This window comes from Dermochelys coriacea, chromosome 3, assembly GCF_009764565.3.
Source record: "Dermochelys coriacea isolate rDerCor1 chromosome 3, rDerCor1.pri.v4, whole genome shotgun sequence".
NCBI classification, from domain to species: domain Eukaryota; kingdom Metazoa; phylum Chordata; order Testudines; family Dermochelyidae; genus Dermochelys; species Dermochelys coriacea.
The window spans coordinates 118,647,144-118,673,030 of NC_050070.1; the positions used below are offsets into that span (position 1 = coordinate 118,647,144).

General features: G+C 43.1%; 1 protein-coding gene across 1 annotated transcript in view; it reads right to left on the reverse strand.

Annotated features, from left to right (window-relative positions):
• The window catches only part of CNKSR3 (CNKSR family member 3), a 99,290-nt gene extending 81,893 nt beyond the window's left edge, over positions 1-17,397 (reverse strand). The window contains exon 1 of the mRNA XM_038395776.2: positions 16,986-17,397. Coding sequence (XP_038251704.1) covers positions 16,986-17,037 — 52 coding nt within the window. The 5' untranslated portion in view covers positions 17,038-17,397. The remainder of the gene's footprint in view (positions 1-16,985) is intronic.
• Positions 17,398-25,887: the final 8,490 nt, after the last annotated feature.

A 25,887-nucleotide genomic window follows, 5' to 3' on the forward strand; every position in this document is an offset into this window, starting at 1 on the left:
ATGTCACTCTGGCAGCACCTAGAGGTCTAACACAAAGACGAAGGAGGGTCCAGTGGTTAGGATGCTAGCCAGAGACTTAGGAGAGCCAGGTTCAACTTCCTCCTTTGCCAAAGCTGCTATAGGCACCAACTCCGTAGGTGCTCCAGGGCTCCACTTCTCCTCCTCCTCCTCCTCCTCCTCTCCTGAGCACTTGCAGCTCTGCTTCTCCCCCTAGCTCCTAGCACTCGCTGCGCAAAACAGCTGTTTCACAGCAGCAAGCACTGGGAGGGAGTGGAGAGGAGGGGGAATGCTGCGCACCGGGAAGAGGCGGGGCCAGGGCAGGAATTTGGGGAAGGGGTCCAATAGGGGCAGAAAGGGGGCGGAGCTGGGTCAGGGACTTTGGGGAAGGGGTTAGGATGGGGGCTGGGGCAAGCAAGCACCTACTGGCGCCTGGAAAAGTTGGCACTTGTGCCTAGAGCAAGTTGCTTAGTTTCTTTGTACCTCAGTTCCCTATCTCTAAAATGAGGGTAATAGTCTTTCCCAAACTCACAGGGATATTGTCAGGATAAATACATTAAAGATTCTGAGGTGCTCACATGCTACAGTAATGGGGGACCATATAAATACCTACAATAGGATCTGGGCACTGTTCAAACACATAGATGACACTGGCCCTGCCCCCAAGGAGTTTGTTTGTAGAGTCTTTTTAAATCATTACCTACTTTTTGGTGGGTTTACACACACACACACACACACACACACACACACACACTTAACAATATGCCTCATATGCCAGCATCTCACCATTCACAGACAGATCATGCATATGCTCTGGTGGATTACCACTGATGTCTGGGAAAGTGGTTAGGACATCACAGAAGACAGTAACAAGTACGAAAACCTCTCTCAAATATGACTAACAACAGGCCCTCACATCTTAGTGGCCTTAAGGTCAAAGGGCATATGCTATGCCACCACAGGCGCCGCCCGCCACCCCCCTCTCCCCACCAGGCGATAGATTATCTGTGACATACTCAGGGCAGGGACTTTTTATGCACTTGGCATTGCTGTGGCCCTCCACCCCTCCCCACACTTATTTGCTTCCCCCACCCCCAACAATGGATGAGCCTCATCACCCAGGGCAGACTGACATCATATACTCTCTTAAATACAGTCAGATTACAGTTGATCATTAATCAGTGCCAGAAAGGAGAGGGGGGAAATTAAAAATATTCTTTTAGCTTTATTCATGTGTAGGTACCACCAAGGGAAGTTGCACTTCAGTGAGTCACACAAAATACCTTCCAAAGATTCATCTGTGGGTTTGGTTTTCAAAATTATTATATTTTGATTATATACGGAGTTTGTTAATTTTTTTATATATTTAAATATACTTAATTCATTATTTCATCCAATGTTAATTAGATCTCATTAAAAAATACCCAATTGCTATTAAACACAAATGTTTTAAGTCAGTCTTTTTACATCTAGCTGAGCATTCATCACAGGTGAAAGTATGCATCTGAGGGGGGAGAGAATGTGTGTGCGCGCACACACACACACACACACAACAGTACATCATGTCTTATTTGTTCTTTCCTCCAAAGTCTCTCTCTTATTTTCTTTAGGAATTTTTAAAAGTTGTGTTTGTGGTTTATCATCATCACTTTAAAATTGACTTAACTACTACTATCTAGAGATTGAGCAACAGGAATTTTGTATGGGTTTGGGAGGGGAAAGAGGGAAGTTAAGCAGTGAACAGATACAGTTCCTTAAAATCATTCTGAAACAAGTTACCAGGTGAGCAAACTAATGGGTCAGTAGCACTGGTGAGCTCTTAAGTCGCCTTTGAAAAATTCCATCTTTCATGTGTTTCATATTGTTGGTAAATGTATTAGCAATGCAGTTTTTTGATCTTTATATTGTTAGTTTGGGGCAGACAACAATTCTTTCAAATTTTATATCTTGACACTTTATAGTTAAGAGAAAAGGAGTACCTGTGGCACCTTAGAGACTAACAAGTTTATCTGAGCATAAGCTTTCGTAAGCTACAGCTCACTTCATCGGATGCATCCAGATGCATCCGATGAAGTGAGCTGTAGCTCACGAAAGCTTATGCTCAAATAAATTTGTTAGTCTCTAAGGTGCCACAAGTACTCCTTTTCTTTTTGCAAATACAGACTAACACGGCTGCTACTCTGAAACCTGTCTTTATAGTTAAGGTAATGGTTTGGGGAAAGCGTAACACCTTTTTCTCCTGAATATTTTTGGTAACAATCTCACATCAGAATTCAGATTTGTGCTTTTCACTGCGCTCTCGCTTGCTCTCCCCAGTTCGTAAGCTGCCTCGGCCAAGCACCATCCTCTCATCTTCCAAAAGGGGTCTCCCTGTATTGTTCCCACATTCTTAAGGCATGTCTGAACTTGTTCCTTCTTGCCTTCTGGAGTTCCTCGGGGGAGGGGGGAGTCCTACACAGAAATCTTATAGTTCCATGTGCCAAAGTAAATACTTTAAATGAGGATATTATTGAGCAGACAGTGCCAAGTTATCCATTCAGATATGCACTCTACCACAGTACCTCTTTTTGGGCAACGTGACAGTAGCCAACTTTCAAACTAACTTTTCAAGATGCTGCTGAAGCTGCAATACTACCTCTCTCCAGAAACAGACTAATTTAACAAAAGGTCCGTACCAGTCATTCCAGAGCAGTGATTAGCAAACGAGGAGAGAGAATGCTAATCTGATAAATTTAAGTTTAAAATGGGAGTAAAATATTACGTCTGTGAGTCTAATATGCAAACTCTGTACAACAATGGCAGCAACAGGAGTATCTTGGACCAGTGTTTAACAGTGGAGGGCAGACACCCTTTTGGGCTCCATAACCAACTGCCCTGTGCCCCAACTAACAAACCCAGACTGCTAATGCAACTTCAATCATCTAATGAGAGCCCTCTCTTGAAGGAGCTGCCTCACTGACCTACTGTTGTCACAAGACAGTAGGGATGGGATGGGGGGAGGGGAGAGGAGGGAAGAGGGGGAAGAAGGGGCCGGGGGGTGAGGCAGCCACACTCTTAGGCCTGCCCCTGCAGTCCCAAGCTGGCTGGGAAAGCGGAGCCAACATGTCCTTTAAACAAGCACAAGCTTCTGTCCTCGCAGGGCAAGATTTACCCTCATGCAAGGAGGGGAGGGGAGGGGATGCATTGTGGAGCTGTTATATAAAAAGGCTGATTGAAGTGAAGGAAATTTCACTCCTGTAGCTTGGAGGTGGGTTTTCTGGGTGGCACAGCAGGAGGAGAATACAAGAACAAAATCCTATCCATTAATATTAGTAGTATGGCAACCCAATTGTTACCGCTTTTGTGCATGAAAGAGACAGAGGAATCAGGATCACACTAGCATGGGTGCATGTTCTGCAATCCAATTCAATGAGAGGATCTGTCCTATACCCTTGATGTACTCCAAATTAAGAGATTTTAATGGGATTCTTTCCATTATCAAGCAGCAACTGTAATGATGCTCGTTCTGGCGGGACCCAACTGAGAGGGCCAATTCAGGACAAATTGCTTAAAGCAGGGCAGTTACAGCCCAAGGCTGGGGTTTCTATGCACACCAAGGCAAACCAAACCACACAAACAGAGAAGACTTTGGTTTTACCCCACTGGCTAACCACAAGTCATACAAGCAATTCCCTCAGACACTCCAGTTTCCCAGTATCACCACCAGTGCCACTTGTTATGGGGACAAATGGTTAAGAAAACCAATACCCCAGTAAAAGAAAAAATGTTCTCTCAATACCAAAAGGACCAAGCCCCAGACCCAGGTCAATATACAAAGTTAGATCTTGCCCACAAATCACGCTGCTGCCAGTCCTTTAGAATCTAAAATCTGAAGGTTTAGTCATAAAAGAAAAAAAAAAGATATAGATGAGAGATAGAATTGGTTAAATGGAATCAATTACATACAGCAATGGCAAAGTTCTTGGTTCAGGCTTGCAGCCATGATTTAATTTGAACCTGCAGTTTATTCTGTCTCTGGAGTACATCCACAGCTGGGATGGGTCCTTCAGTCCTTGGTTCAAAGCTTCAGTGTAGCAAAGTTCCTCCAAAGATATGAAGCAGGATTGAAGACAAGATGGAGGAGCTGCAGCAGCTTTTTATAGTCTCTTGCCATGTGGTCTCTGCTTTCTTTGTTCCAAAGACAAGCTGTGCATCACATGGCATGGAAAAACCTCAGAGTTCTGTCCATAGGCATGTCCCTGCATACCTTGCTGAGTTACAAGGCGTGTCCACCTTCTCTCAATGGGTCAATTGTATAGGTGATGGTTCTTAAAGGGCCATCAAGCAGGCTAGGCAGAGCTGACATCAACTTGTTTGTGGTGTCACCCAGAAGCACAGCATAAGTTCGAAAAACAGACAGTATAGAGCCAATATTCATAACTTCAGCTACAAAAATGATACACACATATAGCATAATCATAATCAGCAAACCATAACCTTGTCTCAGACACCTCATTTGACCCCCTTTATATAAGATTTGGTGCCACTACAGGACCTTGGTTGTAACAATGATCTATACGGTCCCAGATTACGTCAATAACGTCACACCCCCCAACGCAAAATTGATGCAGGAAGGGATGACACAAACATCACTGACTGCATCCCAAGAGCTCACCATCCTTGTTTCTGTCTTACTACAGCTAGTATTGGGTTAGACGCCGTATCAGTGTATAACAGAAATGGTTTATCAAAGTCATGTTCAATAACATGAGTGAATCTCTTTACAAACTCAAGATAAAACTTGGTTAGAACAATAGTGGATTGGATCGGCTTTTGCAGCATGGTTCCTGTATGTCTCATGTGATCTTGCCAAGAGCTAAAGAACTTAGCTACTTTATTCATACAAGCTCTGGCAAATGTGTGGAACCCAACTAACATCAAGTCAATGTAGATATTAATGTTGTCCATAGTATAGGAATCTTGGCAGTTAGCCATGAAAGCAATATGGCACTGTGCCTCAGTTTCCATTTAAATACAGCACATCAGGTCTGGAGTGTCTTTTCTCTTTGAAGATGCACTGACAGCAACTGTGCTTTCAGGCACCAGTTTAGGTCCAGTTAACTGCAGGTATAAACAAGGCTCTAAGCAGGATCAATCACTGATGTGCCAATGGGAGAAAACCATCTTCATGTAAAGGGATTTATGAGTAATTACACTGACACATACACTGTTGTTTGGTGCAGTAAGATAGTAAACATTACTCCACAGCCTGATTCAGTACACAGCTAAGTGAATCACACAAAAGTGTAGTTTTACCCATTGTCAAATCACTAACTCATAGCTTCCCAGTTTTGTCCAGCATTGTGTGTGACATTTAATGTAAAAAGAAAAGGAGTACTTGTGGCACCTTAGAGACTAACAAATTTATTAGAGCATAAGCTTTCGTGAGCTGTTAGTCTCTATGGTGCCACAAGTACTCCTTTTATTTAATGTAAGTTAGCTCATTTACATGTATGCTAACAGCTTGCCTATAATCATAAACATCAGTTTTGAAAACACTGTTTATTTAGTGCCAGGGCAAGGAGTCAAGATGACACCAGATTTCCCTTGCAATGCTCCTCCACCAGGTGATCAGGGAGCACAAGTAGGCACCCCACTTAAGAAATGGGCAGGGGAAGGTCTATGGGAAGTCTCAGCTAATCAGAGGACTGGAGGGGGAACAGTTACTGGGTGGGAGGGAAGCATGGCTCAGCATTAAGAGTGCTAACCTGGGAATCAGGAGACTCATTCAATTCTCTGCTTTTCCATAGACTTCCTCTGTCACCTCAGGCAGGTCACTTAGGCTATGACTACACTAGCTCTTTTGTCAGTACAACTTGTGTCACTAAGGGGTGTGAAAAAAGAAAAAAACACTCCTGAGCAATGCAAATTACATGGAAAGAAGCACTGGTGCGAACAGTGCTATGTCTGTGGAAGACACTCTCACGGAGATCGCTCATCACTCATTGGGAGTGGTATAATTATGTCAATGGGAGAGCTTTCTCCCATCAGCATAAAGTGGCTACAATTGCATCAGTACAACTGTGCCACACTATAAGCTCTCTAGTGTAAACATGGCCTTAGTCTCTCTGAGCCTCAATTCCCCACCTGTAAAATGGGGAGAACACCATTGCCCTACTTCACAGGGATGATGAGAATAACTACATTAGAAAAGTCATGTAGTCCAACCGCAGAGGAATGGTTCAAAAAGTATGGGAGGTGGAGGATATGGAAAAATGGAACCCACCAGTTATATACCCAGCAGAACAAATAGATAACTGGTTACCTTTTATTCAATACTCAAGGTACATTCACCTGGGAAAAAAAAAAAACCACACCAACACGCTGTCCCATTATTTTGACTAGTATGTTAAATATCTATCAGAGATTTTACTCAATTTAATAAAAATCATAGGCATAGTTTGACTTCTATATTTAGGAGGGCAAGGGGTTTAATACTATTAATAATAGACACAGGTCTAACTTCTGGATTTACTGATTGTTAGTGATACTTAAATTACAGTGTACTTGAAATCACAAATACAGTTTACGTTCATTATTTAATCACCCTTTTTTTTGTTTTAACTTAATTTGCCAAGTCTACCAGCTGACACTTAAAAATCCACATTAGCATAAAAACAAATTCTTGAATAAACGGAACCGAGCACTTTCATGTAACTATGAATAACGTATCCCTGGTTTTAGAGATACATAAACATGCAATGCACACAAACAAATCCATCACTAAAGTCTGTCCCCTTTGCCCATCTGCCTAAGCACACTGCATTCACATTTAACCTTCTCTGTCACTCTGTTAGTCTCTAAGGTGCCACAAGCATTCTTCTTCTTTTTGCGGATACAGACTAACACGGCTGCTACTCGGAAATGGGTTCACTCTGTCACTCTCCTGGGCTTGACGCAGTCAATGCTGTACACTATTCAGATGCTTGGGAGCAGCTCAAATTTATGTTCACTTTCTTACAGTGTTACAGGTGCTGGTTAGAATGTCTAGATGACCGTGTTTCTGGGGGCAAGTCTCTTACTTTATAGGCTAGTAAAACTGAAATGACCCCAAGCTGGAGCTCTGCTGTGAGCATCAGGTGCTGCTCTCCTGCCTTCCCCTTAGCAACCCAGGTGGGAAAACTGACCTGGACACACACAGCACTTGGCAACATCACCGCTCACACCCCACCCCCTGAATATTCCTCTGCAGGGAGAAAACAGGGCCAAATAGAAGGGAGAAATCTGCCTCCACCCCCATGCATCACCCTTGTCACGTATCCATTTGGGGGAGGGGGCAATGCCCCTGCATAAGCCTCACAATCTCTGCCCATGATAAAAATCACTAGAGATGACATCACAGGTGTTGAAAGGATGCACACACTGCAACAGGGTAATGCCCTGTTCTATGGAAAGATCTGATGAGTTACTATATAATGGCTCTAAACAAAAGCTCACTGTTGTAATGACTGTTTTGTTTCTGATATTTACATACCAAGGATTTGTGAATCTCAATATTTCCTAAACCAACAGATGGATGGATGGATGGATGAAAGAAAGAAAGAGAGAAAGAGAGAGAAAGAAAGAAAGGAAGAATCATGAGGCGCTCAGATACTATGACAATTGGGGCCATGTAAGTACTTTAGATGGATAATGGGTTCTTCAAGGCAGCCCATTTTAGCCCCTGGTCCCATAACTGCTTCCCATTTCTCCTGCCTAAGCCAACTCCTTGCCACCCCACTGCTCCATGTAGCTGAGATCAGCAGGGGGAGAACAGAAGGAGACGGAGAAGCTGACTTCTCAGCAAGAAAAATAGCATCCTTAGTGGCGAGCAAGCTTACCTGCAACCAATATTCTCCTACTTGCCCACAGCCCAAGAAAGCATAACATCTAAGATGTGGGAAATAGTGAGGGGTGGCCTGGAGGACAGGCCTTCAAATCAGGACAGATAACTCCATTATGAATATTAAATACAAGAATTATTGATTCATTAAATCAATGAACAGGGCCATTATTTGGATTAATTCAGTAATGCTTGTAACCTGTGATGTTTCCTTATCTATGCAAGTTCTATTGCAATAAGAAAATGCAACAGACAAAGAAAACTGAGTGGCTGCCTGATATTTTGGGAGAGGAATTGAGGTCAAGTCACTTCTTTTGAACTTCTCTGGAGTTTAGGATTATTGGTTACTAGTAGTTGTCTGTTTTTGTTTCCTGGGGGCAGCACACCTGCAAGTAAACAGCTCACTCCAGATAGGCCCAGGGCCTGTGATATTTTAAAAAACCAACCTTAAAACATGATTGCAAAACTGTAGGAATTCTCTATATACATGTACACACACCCCTCCCATAAATGCAGTTCAAAAGGGTGTCATCTGTTGCAGTAAAAGAGCTAAAAGTAGAGACTTGTTTTCAGCCAAGATTGTGACATCAACAGCATGTTGTCCAGCACACACTATGGGTTTTCAGTAGCCCATGCAATGTGTCAGGCACTGTACAAGCATAAGGAAGTATGGTCCTTACCCCAGAAAGTTTTACATCTAAAAGTGACCAGCTTTCTTCTAGTCTGGAAAAAACATCAGGTAAAAACATGAAGCAAAAAGCCCATCACTTTAACTAGCAAGCACCCGTTTTTAAAACAGGAACAAGGCTTCCCCTATGTCAACTCCAGATAAAATAATAGATACAGAAGATTTCCTGTCACTGAAAAGCTTTTCAGTGGGAAAAGCTATGGATTGGGTTTATTTACCTCTCTGCTTTTGGGCAATTTACAGGGGTCTCTCTCAACTAAGAGACTTGACATCTCCAGTAAGCTAAAACTGAGCATACATCTTTGGATCCCAAAACACTTAAACACACTGTCATCACTCTGCATATTTCCATCCACAAGTAGTATTTACATTGTTTCTTTTTAAAAGCTTTCTAATAAGTCATTGTTGCTTTAAAGTTTAACAGGTTTTTAAAGTAACCTGATGGAATATTGTCTGTAGGCTTCTGATCCTTGGTTAAAATAGTTTGATCAGCCATGTAATGTAAAAATAAACAGACAGAAATGACTGTGTACACTCAGTCATGCAACTCCTGAGCTGTTCAAGAAATTGCAACACAGCAAAATCTGAAAATATGAGCTAAACATACTAATGTTTACTTCATACTTCAGTTGGTTTTTGGTACATGTTCACTGATCGGTGGATGTAAATCAGTAAAACTTTAAAAAAAAACACAACAACAGTAGAAACTGGTTGTGCAACTTTAAAAAGAAAAAGAAAGAAGAAAGAAAGAAAGAATTGTAAGTTTCAATCCAGATAAGTGATTGTCATAAACATAAAGGAAAGGGTAACCACCTTTCTGTATACAGTGCTATAAAATCCCTCCTGGCCAGAGGAAAAATCCTTTCGCCTGTAAAGGATTAAGAAGCTACAGTACCTGGCACCTGACCCAAAATGGCCAATGAGGGGACAAGATTCTTTCAGATCTGGAGGGAGAGGAATGAAGGGTTTGGTCTGTCTGTGTGATGCTTTTGCTGGGAACAGATTAGGAATGCAAGCCTTACAACTCCTGTAAAGTTAGTAAGTAATCTAGCTAGAAAATGCATTAGATTTTCTTTTGTTTAATAGCTTGTAAAATTAGCTGTGCTGGAGGGAATGTGTATTCCTGTTTTCATGTATTTTTGTAACTTAAGGTTTTGCCTAGAGGGATTCTCTATGTTTTGAATCTGATTACCTGTAAGGTATTTACCATCCTGATTTTACAGAGGTGATTCTTTTACTTTTTCTTCAATTAAAATTCTTCTTTTAAGAAGCTGATTGCTTTTTCATTGTTCTTAAGATCCAAGGGTTTGGGTCTGTGTTCACCTGTACCAATTGGTGAGGATCATCATCAAGCCTTCCCCAGGAAAGAGGGTGTAGGGCTGGGGGGGGGGGGGGGGGGGGGGAATTTTGTTTAAAAACGCTTGGTGGTGGCAGCATACTGTTCAAGGACAAGACAAAGCTTGTACCTTGAGAAGTTTTTAACCTATGCTGGTAAGAATAAGCTTAGGGGGTCTTTCATGCAGGGTCCTCACATCTGTACCCTAGAGTTCAGAGTGGGAAAGGAACCTTGACAGGGATCTGTTAAATATTTTCAACCTTCACGAACAGAGCATTTACTGGCTGGCTCTATTCATAATTTCAATAGACAGAAAAAGTGTCCATTCAAAGCCATTTCCTGGTCTATTACGCAAAACATCTTTACAATTATTTCTAAACATGAAAAACAAAAATTTTTCTGCAGCCCAATTAGAAGCAACTTTCAAGTCAGAAGAATGGAGATGCAAGTACTTATCTATAATCCCCACAATATTGTGCTTAAAATTATTTGGTACCTTACAACATTATTCAGTTTTCCCAAAAGAGCATTACAAAAAGTGAGGGCTTAGAGCAGTTGGGTGCCCATGTGCCATTCATAGTTGTTCCAGCTATGGTTTTCAACTGAATAGCATAAACAATTGTGATACAATTGACCTTTTCCAAGTTGCATAAGTTAAGCAACATAAAACACAACGAGCTTTAAATAGTCAAGAAGAGCCTCTCAAGATGAATTGCTACTAACTAGGAAAATAGAAAAAAAAAATGGGGAAATGCATTAAGACATATTTAGCACAACTGTATTTACAGGTACCAAGAACAAAAATCAGAGTAGTTTATGACATATCAGAGGGCAGAAGCCAATGATACCCATGAGTAGATGCACAGAGTAACTAAACCTGAAGCTGCAGTAAAATAATGAAATGTCATCTTGGTTCAGGGCTACCTGAGTCTAGAATTGTAACATAGAATCCGTTTTGTAATATAACAGAGATACACAATGAAAGGGTCTACACTCCAGTATAATTTCACACTATCTTTGCTGTATGCAGTTTGGTTTGAAGTCACAACTAATATAGACATGTCAACAGCTAGACAAGAACACGGCTATAGAGAACAAAAGAAATATAGATGATATTCCTTTCTGTTTCAGGAAGTAGTAATGGCAACAATGCTTCTTTTACACGAAAGAGAATCATACCATTAAAAAAAAAAGTCAGAAAAGAACAAAGCTACATTCTTCCCTATCAACATTTTTTCTAAAGAATGAATACAAAATGGCTAAGGTCAGATCAGAGGCCTCCGGGAAATTGTCTACACAGGGAAATTTCCTAGAATAAAATCATACTGCTATAGTTGTACTGTACAACTCCCCACATGAACAGTCTTATTCCAGAATAAGTGTCCACACAAGCGCCATACTAGTGTAACTATAGTGGTATGATTATGCCAGTGAACTCTCCTGGTAACTAGGTGGAATCTATCCCAGATTGGCAGAAACTAAGGGTATGCCTTCACTGCACAGCTACCTCAGTCATCAGTAACCAGGTTGACCTACCTTGAGTGACAACAGCCACACTGCAAAGCTATTGCCACGTGCTTCCACGCAGGTGCTGCACTCATTCACCTGAGGGCACTAGGACTCCTGGCATCATTTCCCAAAGTTTTTAGGGCTGCAGTTGAACTACGCTATGATTCTTTCACAGTGAATAGTGGTAGAACTTGTCCGTCCTTCTGAGCACACGGGGAAATTGTGTGAAGGCACTGGAGGACTATCAGCACTTGAGTGGTTCAGCTTGTGCCCACATTGCAAAGTGAGCTGGTTACAGTTGGAGCATAAGCAGTACTTTGAATACCCTATGACAGACCAACGACCCTTGGTATAAAAGCAACAACACACTTGGGTGAGAAGATGTGTTTACCAACAGGACTCAGGTTAAGGACAATACCTAAGAGTATGGAGTAGATTCTGCAGTGAAGCCCTGAGAGTGAAATCCTCAGTTCCTTGAAGTCAATGGTTAAACTCCCATCAACTTCAGTGGAACCAGAATTCACTGTTATCTAATGGCTGGTCAGACATCATATGCAAGATTGTACTGAGGTCAACAACCTATCTGTCAGTTTCCAGTAAACAGGTGACCACACGACAACTGGCATGACCCGTCCTAGTGGTCTCTATAGCGATTCAAAGGGCCTAGTGACCTAGACAATGAAGTATGCTCCCACTGCTAAAGGTGGGCCCCAGAATGGGGTTGAGGTAAATTTGTGGGTCAGTGCAGAAAAGCTTGCCAGCCACTCTGGACTTTTTCCTGTAAGCAGAGGAGAGCAGTCCGAATTACTGTTCTCACTGGGGCCAGTAAGCATGCTCCAAACAGTTTTCAGACACTATAAGAAAACACAAAAGTAAAATGGTTTTCACCTCTCTTTACAAATACTCAGAAACACTATAAACTTGTCAGAGGGTAGTCTGGAGCACAGCTCAGAGAAAAATTCTGTGCACATTGAACAATGAAGCCATGACAAAGACATGCATCAAACATTGTTATTTTCAAACAAGATTAGCTAGCTAGCATGGTTCCGCTTTTACTGTGTGCAGTGTCCAGTAATGTCAATTCAGCCCACTTTAATCACAAAAACATATTTATATTAATACACTTGTCCAGGAAAATCATGGAGTACTAGTCTGAATCAACAAGAGGCAGCAAGTGACAGTAACTAGTCTATATCAGTTGTTAGACTTTGTGACCAACAATAAGGCCATACACAAATTTATATAAGACTGTGTATGCCTAAAGCCCATATTCAAATTCAATTTAAATCCTGTAATATAAGCTTCTATATCATTATCTCTTAGGTCAACAGTTAGCCTGTCAATAAATCCAAGTACAAAAGCCAGAAAACATATGCTAGTCACACTTCCTGCCCCCCCCTCCAAAAAAAAGAGAAAATCAAATCTGCTTAAACTAAGTGCCTCTACTGATATTTCTACTAAAAGTTTTGTTTGGTTGTTTTGTTGGATTTCTTTTAAAAGGAGAAAGGAACTCCAGAAGTTCTGCTCTAGAAGAATTGGAAGCTGATGAGGCTTTAGTAGTAAAGAAAACCTCTTTTACAATCTCCTGTTGAGCTTCCAAATGGGGTTAGCCGGATCCAAATGGTTATTCCCCACATTTTCTAAAAAGTGCATTAATCCTTGTCTAACAGGAATGCATCAGTATCTGCAAACCTGAATCCTCCACTAAGAACTGTCATCCCCCATTGCATCTATTTACACCATTTTGTCAGGATTCATCTCAATGCCATCACAGTTCTGAGTACAGGTAGAACAGAGCACCAGCACACAGGCAGTTTTTCCTCAGACAGTGTGGTCTATTCCGCTATGCTGAAGATTATCTTAGCTATTACTCAGGGCACACATATACTCAAACAAATGCTACAGGTATTCCGTTTATAGTTTTGATGGGTATCATTGCTGTTTATTTGTAAGCATTTTTATCAATTTTAATTTCCCACAACTGTGAAAGTTTTGGCAAGTCAGAAAATTATTTAATGAGAACAGACATGGTGATTCAAATGTTTAACCTTTATAACCATTAACACACAAACTGTCAACATCACATGTCAAAATATATAAAGTATACTTAAATCAAATGTTAAGTTCTCAAGCAGCATTTTTCTTACTTTGCCTATCTGTCTGTCTGTCTGTGTGTATATATATATATATATATATATATATATATATATATATATATATATATATATATACATACATACATATACACACACACACACACACACATACATATATATATACATACATACATACACACACACACACACACACACACATTTTGATTGATAGAAATATTTTTCATCAGTTTGAGCGTACAGTGAAGTTGATGTTTACTGACATTTACTGATAAAAATCTAATCCTTCCAAACCTAGTTATAGGCTTGGAGGGTTTTTTTTGTTTGTTTGTTTGTTTTGCAAACATGGTGTAATTAGAAAATTAAGCTTTTTTTGAGCTATAGTAGCCACAGGATAAAACTTAAAATATCTATCTTTGGTCAGAAATAAAATCTGACAGTGGTGGCCTGAAAGGCAGACTTATTCTGGATTAAAAATTAAACATGAAACTTTGTGCCAACATGGCTATTACCCAGTTATTTACAGGCTTTTAAGTGCCAATACTGACATTCAGATGCAATGACAGAAGTTAACGTGTACCCATAAAGAAACACTTTTTCCCTGCCTTTTTCCTTATTACAAAATTGTCATGCATGGAGTGGTACCAGAATGAAATTTTTGATGTGAAGCTAAGAGGTCAAATTCACACTGTGAAATTGGAAATCAACGACAGAGTCTTTAATTTAGTCACTCCTATGAGCCTCTTCATTTCAAGGCAAACGTGTCTTAGTGTCAATCAGATGATTAAACTGCAACCAGGCCTTGATTATTCCGTGTCATACTAATTAAGTGAGAGCCCAAGTAAAGAGTGACCTGTTAAAAGGAACAAACAAGATGAAATAAGTTATGCAAGAAAACAAACCATGTTTACAAAGGGCATACAATAAAACCTTTTCAAATGATTAGCAGATTTATCCCTTTATCAAGTAAGGCAATAAACTTTGAATGCTAAGATAAAATACAGGAGAGACAGACTAGTAAGAGGAAAGAATGTGTTAGGTAAATATTCCATGTGACAAAGCAAGATACATTTCCTTTTAAATCAACACCATGGAAAGAAAGATCTTTCTATGGAAGTTGTGTGTGTTGTGCAGTTGTGCATTACATCACATTTCTACAGCATTCTCTTTCATAGAAGCTGCTTGCATACCCTGTCATCATAGGTGCTGTAGCATTCTTACTCAGTTCAGACTCACAATGCTGAAATTACCCATGTCATCCTATATCAAAACAGTAGCATAGCTTCCAAATCTGCCTGGTCTTCAGATAAAAGTTGCCAAGAACTGACCACAGCTATGCAGCTCAATCAGCATTAAGATGCTTACGTGAGGGCTTCTGGCCAATGGGAAACTTTCTCTTCACAGGGACAAAAAGAAAAGGAGTACTTGTGGCACCTTAGAGACTAACAAATTTATTAGAGCATAAACTTTCGTGAACTACAGCTCACTTCATCGGATGCATTGGCTTATGCTCTAATAAATTTGTTAGCCTCTAAGGTGCCACAAGTACTCCTTTTCTTTTTGCGAATACAGACTAACACGGCTGCTACTCTGAAACCTGTCATTTCACAGGTACAGTAATCATAGCTTCAAATCAGCTTGATGCCAACAGAACATTTTGATCCATCTTACTATATCCAATTCCATCTAACAAGTGAACCCTGCAATAGAATGTATAAACTCTCAAAAAGATGCAAATGATAGGTTGCAGGAAATGAAGCTCTCACCCAATTCTTAATCATTTTCTTCTCTGTGTAGCATATTGCAACATACAATAGCAGCTCATAAATTTCTCTATGATGTGACAAGATTTCTGTCTTTAATAAATGGATCATAAAGTCAGTCAAACTAGAGCTGCCAGGTTTTGACTATTTAAAAAAAAAAAAAAAAAAAACCACACAAAAAAACAACAGATATTAATACTTTAAAGCTGCCTTTCCAAAACAGTGTTGCCAGGAGGTTAGAGACAATCACACATAAAAATCCAGAGTGATCACAAAGTTATGACATCCTGCATCTACAAACACACATTGCAACTGGACAGCCCTGACCTCTTCAGGTGCCTGCCTCCCCATCCTCCAGAAAAAGAAACTTGCCCATTTGTTCAGCTCTGAAGATGCTCTGCACTCTTTTCAGATGCAGCAGCTACACTGAAGCTTCCCACAGCTATGTCAACACGCTGATGAAGCCTCAAAATGGGGTGGGAAACTTTGGTGGATAAATGAGAAAGATGGGTGGTATAGTCACAGAATCTAGAGCTCAGCTTTCCATTAGTTTCTCCATCTGTAAAATGGGGTTAATAATTCTAGCTTACTAAAACTGGTTGCAGTTTTCCAACAAAATTACACAAATGCCATGTCTTTTTTGAGAGTAATTGGCTTTGTTTAGAACTTTGCAGAATGAATCACATAATACTTGTAAAATTCTTTGAAAATAAATTGCATTATTGATTATGCAAATAGACTGGGCAATATGACCACAAGTGAAATGGACAAAGGGACTGAGCATTGGACAGAATTCGATGAAAGAAGTACCATGGAGCTCTCAATCCCAACCCAAAGCAAAGTTATCCAGGTCAAAAATGTACTCCTCTCCAAAAGGCAATACTATAACTTCGCTGGTTTCTGAACTATGGAGCTAGGAGACCAAAGTGGATGGGAAATTTCCCAGCAAACTGCCAGGTTTCCAGCAGGATTCTGGAAATCCTAAGCAAATAATGCCAAGCTTACACGCGCTCATGGAAAATAACTTTTCCTGCCCAGGAGACTGACTGACTTGGAACTAACATCAAATGCATCCTTCAAGTTGCAACGTCGGGTCATTTTATCAGCTCCTCTCCTCCCTTGGGGGGTGGGGGGGGGGGGGGTTGAATGGCCCAAAGCAGGACTGCTACTGTTCAGCCAGGCATTCGGGAGCCCTACGATTCCAGAGCGTGTTATTTAATGAGCATTTCAGGGATCTTCAAAAAGGATCACACGAGAGTCACGGCACGCCCCTACGGCCAAGCACCGACAACGGGCGCGTTGCACGGAGACCAGAGCTGTGCAGCACGAGCCCTGGTCTATGCAAAGGCAGGAGGCGGCGAGAACTACTAACATGAACTCCACAGCCGCGGCTCCCCCCCCCCGCAAGCCACAAAACAACACGTCCGGAGGCGCGGTGTGGGCGCGCGGCGAGTGCTAGAAGGGGAAGAAGGCACAGAGCTGGGGAGTCAGCAGGCGGCCGCGCTTCGCCAAGCGCCTGGAAGAGGGAGAGCGGGAGCTTGTTGGGCAGCGCCCCACGTCCCCGGCAGAAACCGGCGGGACACGGCGAGTCCCCTCCAGGCAGCTGTTCCCTTCCGCAGAAGGTTTGTGCCCGCCGCGGGGCGCGCGAGGGACCCCCTGGCTGCGAGCCCCGGCGGCTCCCCTGAGCGGGACGAGCCCGGCTGAGTCGCCCTCTTACCTTTGGTCCAGTCCACGACTTGCTTTGGGCTCCACTTGGTAACGGGCTCCATGCTGGGCGCTCTCCCGCCGGGCTGAGCCGCGCCACGAAGGTCCCTGCCGGGAAGCCTGCGCCAGCGGGGCACGCTCAGCCCAGCCACTTGTCCCGCTCTCCCTCCTCCCGCCACAGATTCCCCTTTCAAGCGCCCGTCCCCGCTCCAGCAGCTCCGCCCGCCTCCTGCGGGCTCCTCCTCCACGTGCTTCCCCCGGCTCCGCCCCTTCTGCTCTCCCGGCTTTGCAGGCGGAGGCGGGCCGGGAGCGGCTCGGGTTGCGTGTGCAGCTCTTTCCAGCCCAAGCGGGGGCTGAAGCGAAACTCCCGAGGAGGGCCGGGCCGGGCCGGCGCTGTCTGCTTCCCGCTCCGCCCGCCGGCGCCCACGCACGCTCCGCAGCCGCTCTGGGCCTCTGCCCGGGGCTTCCGGCCTCCCCAGGGGAGCGGGCGCAGGGGCGGCGGCGCGGACCCGTCCCCGGGGCTGGCTTCGCTCCATTTGTCCAGTGGCGGCGCTGAGAGCCAACTGTAAACCCTGCATATAATGGAAACCGCTCGCAGCGCCCCTCGTTCCAGCGCCTGTGCCCGCACGTACATTTTCTTCTTTAACCATTCTCCCCTGGCGTTTTTCTTTCCTTGCCCTGGGTCTCACTTTCCCTTAGAGGGCCTGAGTGGTGCCTACTGGTTTGGCAGGGCTGCGTGGCTGAGCCCTGCTGGCACTTCGGGGCTTGGCCCCAGCAACCTCCGGGCTTATCGCCTCAGGTATGAAAATAAAACACTTGCTTGAGCACCTCTCCCGTTACAAATATAAGCACCGGCCAGGATCCTGCAAGGAGTTGGGGGAGGACCCCCACATGCAACTCAAATACCCAACCGAGACCCGGGGCTTAAATTCAGTCCGAGCTATCGGGAGCAGAGTGCCAGTAAATGTTTTCACGCCCTGTGGAGCAAAAGTCTCAAGCTCCAGGAAATAATCTGTGAGAATTTAAATGCTACCTCGGCCCCAAACAGGCAAAGACCTAACCCACGTGCCTAACTGTAGGCAGTGGGAGTAGCACTATCAAAGTGGGACTGCCCAAAGTGAAGCACATTAAGTCTTTCCCAAAGCAAGGCCCCAGAATGCACATCTCTCTCACCAATGCTTCCGGGGGAGAAGAGATTCTTTAGTAAAATAAGATTTATGGTCTTAATTCCGCAAACACTTACGCACATGCTCAACTTGAACAGAGTAGAGCTGTTTGGAACATTTTCAATCAGTCACAGTTTCAACAACAACGAAAAGGAGGGGAAATAATTCTATGGGTTTTTTTCCACACATTTCAAACCTCCTTCCCTCACCCCCCCCCCCATTTTCCCCCTAGCTCTACTAACAAAAGTTATGCACCCATCTTCAACACTCTGGGGTTATCTACACTTAGAGCGGTGGCACCACTGTAGTGCTGCTTAGTGAAGACACTTCTTACACCAATGGGAGAGCTTCTCCCATTGGCATAGGTACTCCACCTCCACAAGATGTGCTAGCTATGTTAATAAGAGAAGCCCTACCTTCAACATAGCGCTGTCTATGCCGGGGGTTAAGTCAGTATAACTACATCGCTCAGGGGTGTGGACGTTCCATAATCCTGAGTGACATAGTTATGCTAGCATAAAAAGCCTCCCTTTTTCTGAAGGTTAGCATTTACAGAAGGAAGAGCCCTATTTTATGGCCCATTGAATAAGAATTATACAGTAGAACCTCAGAACGACAAACACCAGAGTTACGAACAGACCAGTCAACCAGACACCTCATTTGGAACTGGAAGTACACAATCAGGCAGCAGCAGAGACCAAAAAAGAAAAGCAAATACAGTGCAGTACTGTGTTAAATGTAAACTTCTACAAAATAAAGGGAAAGTTTAAAAAAAAAATTTCACAAGGTAAGGAAACGGTTTCTGTGCTTGTTTCATTTAAATTACAATGGTTAAAAGTAGCATTTTTCTTCTGCATAGCAAGATGTCAAAGCTGTATTAAGTCAATGTTCAACTGTAAATTTTTGAAAGAACAACCATAACGTTTTGTTCAGAGTTAAGAACATTTCAGAGTTACGAACAACCTCTATTCCCAAGGTGTTCGTAACTCTGAGGTTCTACTGTATTACAGCTGGTCAGAAACTGGAATTCCCATTCCAAGGAAAATTCTGAAATTTCAAAAAAACTTCCATTCCAAAATGGAATGAAAAATTAAATTTTCCCATGGAACAGGAATTCCAATTTTTTTTTTTTTTTTTCAAAAAAAATCAAAAGGGTATTTCATTTTGTATTTCTCTTAACACGTCTGAGGTTCCCCAAGCTGCTTAGATTTCCAGGATCCTGCTTTATTGGGAAGCCAGACATCTTGGGAGCTAAGGTTCTTAGGCTGCCAAGGAGCCAGGACCCTGAAAGACCTAAAACCCCTGACAGGCTGCCCAGAGCCAGATGGCCTCAGAGGTGAGAATGATTTTCCAATGGAAAATCTAAATTGTCTAGCAAAATTGAAAAATGTTTGTGGAAAATTTTGATTAGTCAGAAAGTAATTTTTCCTTCGGAAGATAATACTAACAGAAAATTGCCCCAACCAGCTCTACATTGTGTACTGCCACAGAACCTGGAGACCTGGACAAATCTAAAAAGTCAGTTTCTCCAGCAAGGAGAAAATGTACAGGTAATGATTTTAGGCTCGAGGAAGAGTGCAGCTGCAGCACACTTTTGCACTTTCCCAGCCCTGGTCTATGCTGGGGGGGGGGCGCGGACACCGATCTAAGTTACACAATTTCAGCTACGTGAATAACGTAGCTGAAGTCGACGTACTTAGGTTGACTTACCATGGTATCTTAACCGCGGTGAGTCAATGGCTGCCGCTCTCCCGTCGACTCCGCCTGCACCTCTCGTGGCGGTGGAGTACAGGAGTCGACAGGAGAGCGCTCGGGGGTTGATTTATCACGTCTAGACCCTGCTGGATCGATCTCTACCCGCCAATCCAGCAGGTAGTGTAGACATACACTCAGAAGCTGATTATGGGGTGTGGCTGCAATACAGGAAAAGTCTGATTGCTGCAGAACGCTCATATTAGAAAAAAGGTCATCCAGTATCAAACCATAAAAACTTTTAGGAATCCACTCAATAATTTGGGAAATGAACCCTTGGCATAAGAAATTAGGGCCCATTCCTAAAAGAAAAATAAACGGTTGACTATGTCAATAAGAGGGAGTATGGTCTAGTGGTTAAAGCTGGAGATCTAAATTCTGCTTCTGGTCCTGTCATAGACTAACTTAGTTCCTGATGTTGCGTGAGTTACTTTGTCACCTTTGCTTCAGTTCTCCCATCAATGATAACATCAAAACAGCTTTACTGGGGCATTGTGTGGTTTAATTCATTCACGTTTTAAAGCATTTTGAATCCTTGTATGGAAGGAATTATAGAGATGCAAAAAAGTATTATAATCTAACATGTTCTGTCAGGTAGTTCCTTTAAACGCTTTAGACCGAGACTATTCCAGCAAAACAGTTAATCTTTAAAATTTAATCCTTTTACATTAAGTGGAATAGCAATCCTCTGATGCAATGGGATCAGAGAACATAGAATGGTACTAGAGATGGAAATGGTTGATTCCTTTTCCATCTACAAAGTATTTGGCTATTGTATTTTAAACTGAAATTTCTTGCACAGGGCCTCCAAAATGGGTACAAAATATATCATCAAGCAAGGATTTGCTATAACATAGGGATTTTTACAGGGGCATAATTTGAGGAAATGGAGGAATTTAATTCCAAGCCATGCGAGATCAGTAGTTGCAGTAAACATTTTAAGGAATGCCATACACTCCACCCACACTGTAACTGGGGAACTCACACGGGTTAGCAATTGGGGGGAGATTATTTTTCATTTTTGGAAAAAATTATTTCTTTTTATGTTTGCTGTCTCTCTACCCCTACCTCTACTTCTTGGTCGATGGCAGAAATTAGGGACATTGATGGTATGTGGGGAAGAGCATCCCTAACCACCTGGCAGTATTATTAATTAATTATTATTATTTATTATTTAACATTTATATTGCAGTAGTGCCTAAGCCACAACCTGGTTGGGCCCAGTCATGCAAGGCAATTACTGTGGTGGCTGATGTCCACGCTACCCTCCTTCTGTTGGTGGTGTGCATCGTGAGCAGGAGCAATTCCACTGACTGAAGAGGGGCACTGTGGGGATCTCTCAGTGGGGCCAGGGCTCTAAGCTCCATACAGCTCTCTGCCTGGAGCCCAGCTGCACCCCAGGTTTCTCGCTCCCCCCCACTCTCAGCTGGGAATGGAGGGAAGCTGCCCAGGGCGTCTTGCCTCCAGCAGGGAGATCCACACCTGGAGTCCGGCCGGCTGCTGTGCTCCCGGCGAGGAGCCGGGACCTGGGGGGTGGGGGAGAGGGAGAGTAGGGCTCCCAGTGAGGAGCCCAGACGGTAGCCCTGCTTGGAGCAGAGACCCGGCAGCAACCCGGCTGGGGAGCCCTGAGCTGGCTTTCTTGTCAATTTCAGGGATCCAGCAGAGCCATGAAATTGACAAGACAGCCAGCAGCCAATATAGGGAAGACAGTATCTACACAGGTTTCAGAGTAGCAGCCGTGTTAGTCTGTATTTGCAAAAAGAAAAGGAGGACTTGTGGCACCTTAGAGACTAACAAATTTATTTGAGCATAAGCTTTCGTGAGCTACAGCTCACTTCGTCGGATGCATCCAAATGCATCCGACGAAGTGAGCTGTAGCTCACGAAAGCTTATGCTCAAATAAATTTGTTAGTATCTACACAGACACTGCGCCCCCCTAACAACACCGACATTAGCCCTACGCTTCTCGTGGAGACGGAGTTATTATGTCGATGTAGTAGGAGCACTTACATCAGCAGGAACAAGGCTGTAGCATAGACTCTACGCTGTATTGACATAGGTCAGGTCAACATACGCTGCCTTATGTCGACCTAACTCTCTAGTGTAGACCAAGCCTGAGACCATGCTAGGATATTGTCTATGTGTTAGGACTTGTCTACATTACCCGCTGGATTGACGGGCAACGATCGATCCAATGGTAAATCGACCACCAAGCGCTCTCCCATCAACTCTGGTACTCCACCGGGGCGAGAGGCACAGGCAGAGTCGACGGGAGAGCATCAGCTGTCGACTTACCATAGTGAAGACACCATGGTAAGTAGATCTAAGTACGTCAACTTCAGCTACATTATTCACATAGCTGAAGTTGCATAACTTAAATTGACAGCCTCCCACCCACCACACCCAGTGTAGACCAGGCCTTAGAGAAATGCTTTCCCTTTCCATTCTCACTTTAATTTTGGTTTTGGGTGGCCAGAGTCCTACTACTGAGTGGGAACCACTGACTGCATGGAGGAGCCCCACAAAGACCAGGAGTGGAGCAAGAAACACTCCTCAGTGTTGCCAACTCATAAGATTTTATCACAACTCTTGTGGTGTTTTTCTTAAAGTCCTGGCTCTTGGAGTCGTGATTACATGAAATCTCAGATTTCATAAAAACAAGGTACATTTTTAGCCCTCATAGTTGCAGAGAAAAGCTTGAAAACAGGAACCCTAAAAGGCTCAAAACCCAGAAGGCAAATTAAAAGAACCCTATTTTTAAAAAAAAAAAAAAAAAAAAAAAAAAAAACCTCAGGGGGACCTGACATGATTTTCAAATGCATGGGGATGGTAACACCAAAACAGGGAGGAAGAGGGCCTTGGACAAGGCAGGCTGTTGCTTGCTTAGTAGTAGTAGAAGATTATTGTAGTCCCTAGGTGCCCCAGGTGTGGACCAAGACCCCATTATGCTAGGAGCTGTACAAACATAGAACAAAAGACATTGCCTCCCCCCAAAATGCTGACAGATGCTGTGCTGAGAGCAGGGAAGGGAGCAGGAATCTTTGGTTGCCTGAGGTGGAAGTGCTCTCAAAGATATCAGCAGCAATTGCAGGTTCCCCGGGACCACTGCCTTCCCATGTTAGCACCCTAGCATATTAGTTGATATTCCTACTTCTACTCATTCAGTTCTGGGTGTTCCTGGTTTTGGAGATACATCTCAGTAAATTGTTTCTCTCACTATTACCCTCCTTGTGGGAGCTACATTACGTTTTTCAGTGTTTTTCAGGCTCACTGTCTTCTGAGGAAATGTTTATAATTTGTCCAAGGCAACTCTATGTGGTCAGAGCAAACCCCTAGTGACTGACAGAATATACTTGGAGGTTCTAAGGTCTGTATGAACTAGTACACAGCCCACTTTCTTCAACTGTTACCAAGTATGTCACTCATCTCAGAATCACTTTTCCATTCACCAACATTAGAGTAGCATGGGGGAAACTATCTAGGTATTTATACGATGTTCATCCTGAGGGATCTTGCTCAGCAACAGCTTCTTGCTCTACGTACCTGAGGCCCATTTGTCAAGTGCACTGCTCCTCTTCCCATTCAAGCAGAATGGTGAACTCTAATGTGATGGGTGAGCATGTGTGCGTGAAACTTTTTGTTCAACATTATTAAACTGCACAATGGGTATACGCAGTGGTGGTATAGCCGTGTTGGTCCCAGGATATTAGAAAGACAAGGTGAGTGTGGTAATATCTTTGATTGGCGAGAGAGACAAGCTTTTGAGTTTACACTTAGCTCTTCTTCAGGTCTGGGAAACATTAGTCTGGTCTAGACTACAGACCTATATCGGTATAACTACGTCACTCCGGGGTGTGAAAAATCCATACCCCAAAGCAATATAGCTATACCCCCCATGTAGACAGCGCTATGTTGGTGAGAGAGCTTCTCCCACCACCATACCTATCTCCTGTCAGGGAAGTGGATTAACAATGCCTTAGCTTAGACAGCATCTTCACTATAGTGCTACAGTGGCACAGCTGTAGTAGACTTCCCCTAACTCTGAGGGTTTGGCTACACTTACATTTTATAGCGCTCTGACTTGCTGGCTCAGGGGGGTGAAAAATCACCCCCCTGTGTGCAGCGAGTCAAAGCACTTTAAAGCGCTTGTGTAAACAGCCGTGCTTGCAGCGCTTGGAGCTAGTCCCCTCGTGGAGGTGGATTACCAGGAGTGCTGGGAGAGCTCTCTCCCAGCGCTCGTGCGTGACCACACTTGCACTTCAAAGCGCTGCCATGGGAGTGCTCCCGCGACAGCGCTTTGAAGTTTCCAGTGTAGCCTTGCCCTGAGTGTCACAGCTACTTGCAAGGTGGAACAGATTGCTTAGCATAAGTAGTTAACAGACATTTCAAGGGACCATTCAGATGAAGTGGCCCGTGAACACACCTGTCATAAGGATGAAAGAAGGGGGGTGGGAAAGCAGATGGGGGAACGGTAGCGTATAGATTGTTGTAATAGGCCATAAATCCAGTGTCTCTGTTCAGTCCATGATTTTTAGTGTCTGGCAAAATTATAAATTTAAGCTCCCAGGCTCATCTTTTGAAAGTGTTGTGCAAGTTTTCTTTGAGGATGAGGACTGATCACCTGTAGGTGAACGCTTTTAACAAAGCAATCACTCTGTATCTAACCTATCAGACCTGATCCTCAAAGGAAACCTGCAAAATACTTACAAAAGACAAGCCTAGGAGATTAAATTTATAACTTTGCTAGACACTAAAAATCATGGGCTGAATAGAGACACTGGATTTATGGCCTATTACAACAATCTACAACCCTCTCCCACAGCTGCTTTCCCACCCATTCACCTCCTTTATTTCCTCCCTATGATAGGAGGGATGTTAACAGCCACTTCACCTTGAATGGTCCCTTGAAATATTTGTTAACTACTTATGCTGAACAATCTGTTCCACCTTGTGACACTTTGGGTAAGGGCATGTCTACAACACAAAATTAAGTCGACATAATTTATGTCGGCATACAGACACTGCAGTAATTACATCATTTGCACGTGTCTACACTTTGCTTCTTGTGTCAGCGGTGCACGTCCTCACCAGGAGCGCTTGCACCAATTGAACAGTCGACATAGGCAACACAGTGTCTACACTGAGACAGCATTGACTTAACTACCTCACCATTGACTCTACATCTCTCATGGAGGTGTAGTAGATGAATTACATAGGTGGGAGCGAAATTTTAGTGTAGACGCTTACGTAGTTAAGTTGACGTAAGGTGCCTTGCGTCGACCTAACTCTGTAGTGTAGAACAGGCCTAAGTTTCCCAGACCAGAAGAAGAGCTCTATGTGTCTCAAAAGCTTGTGAATCTCAAGAAGTTGGTCCAATAAAAGATATTACCTCACCCACTTTGTCTTCACAATGGTTAGGCAGCTGACATGCTGGGCCCACTGTCTATCATGCTGTCCAATAATCTCTCGTTGTTTCCTTTTGCTCCCCCTCCCCCCACATCTATCTTACAGTATCCATCTGTTGTCTCTTGTCAGATACTTACACTGTAAGCTGTTTGGGACAGGGACTGTCTCTTTGTTCTATGTTTGTGTAGCACCTAGTATATAGGGTTGTGGTCCATGACTGGAGCTTTCAGACACTACTGCAACAGCATGCAAGTGAACAGATACATATACATACACCCTGCGGCAGAGTCTGTTGAGGCTTATAGCTGGATAAAGCATTTTAGAAATATAGTTTTAAAAAACAGAAACAACATGAAGTTAAGACTTTTGAGTGAGAGGAAGAAAAAAATATATATATATACATACACACATACACAAACAAACACACGAAAACCCTCTCAATATTAATTATTTTTCACTTATCGGAGAACCATCATTTTGCTCAGTTTTTGGTTAGGTTGTGGTTCATTTATTTGCTATTCAGTTTGTGAACCATGTGCCTGTCAGTTAGTCTCCAAACACTTTGGAAAGACTACAATGCAATTAGTTAAA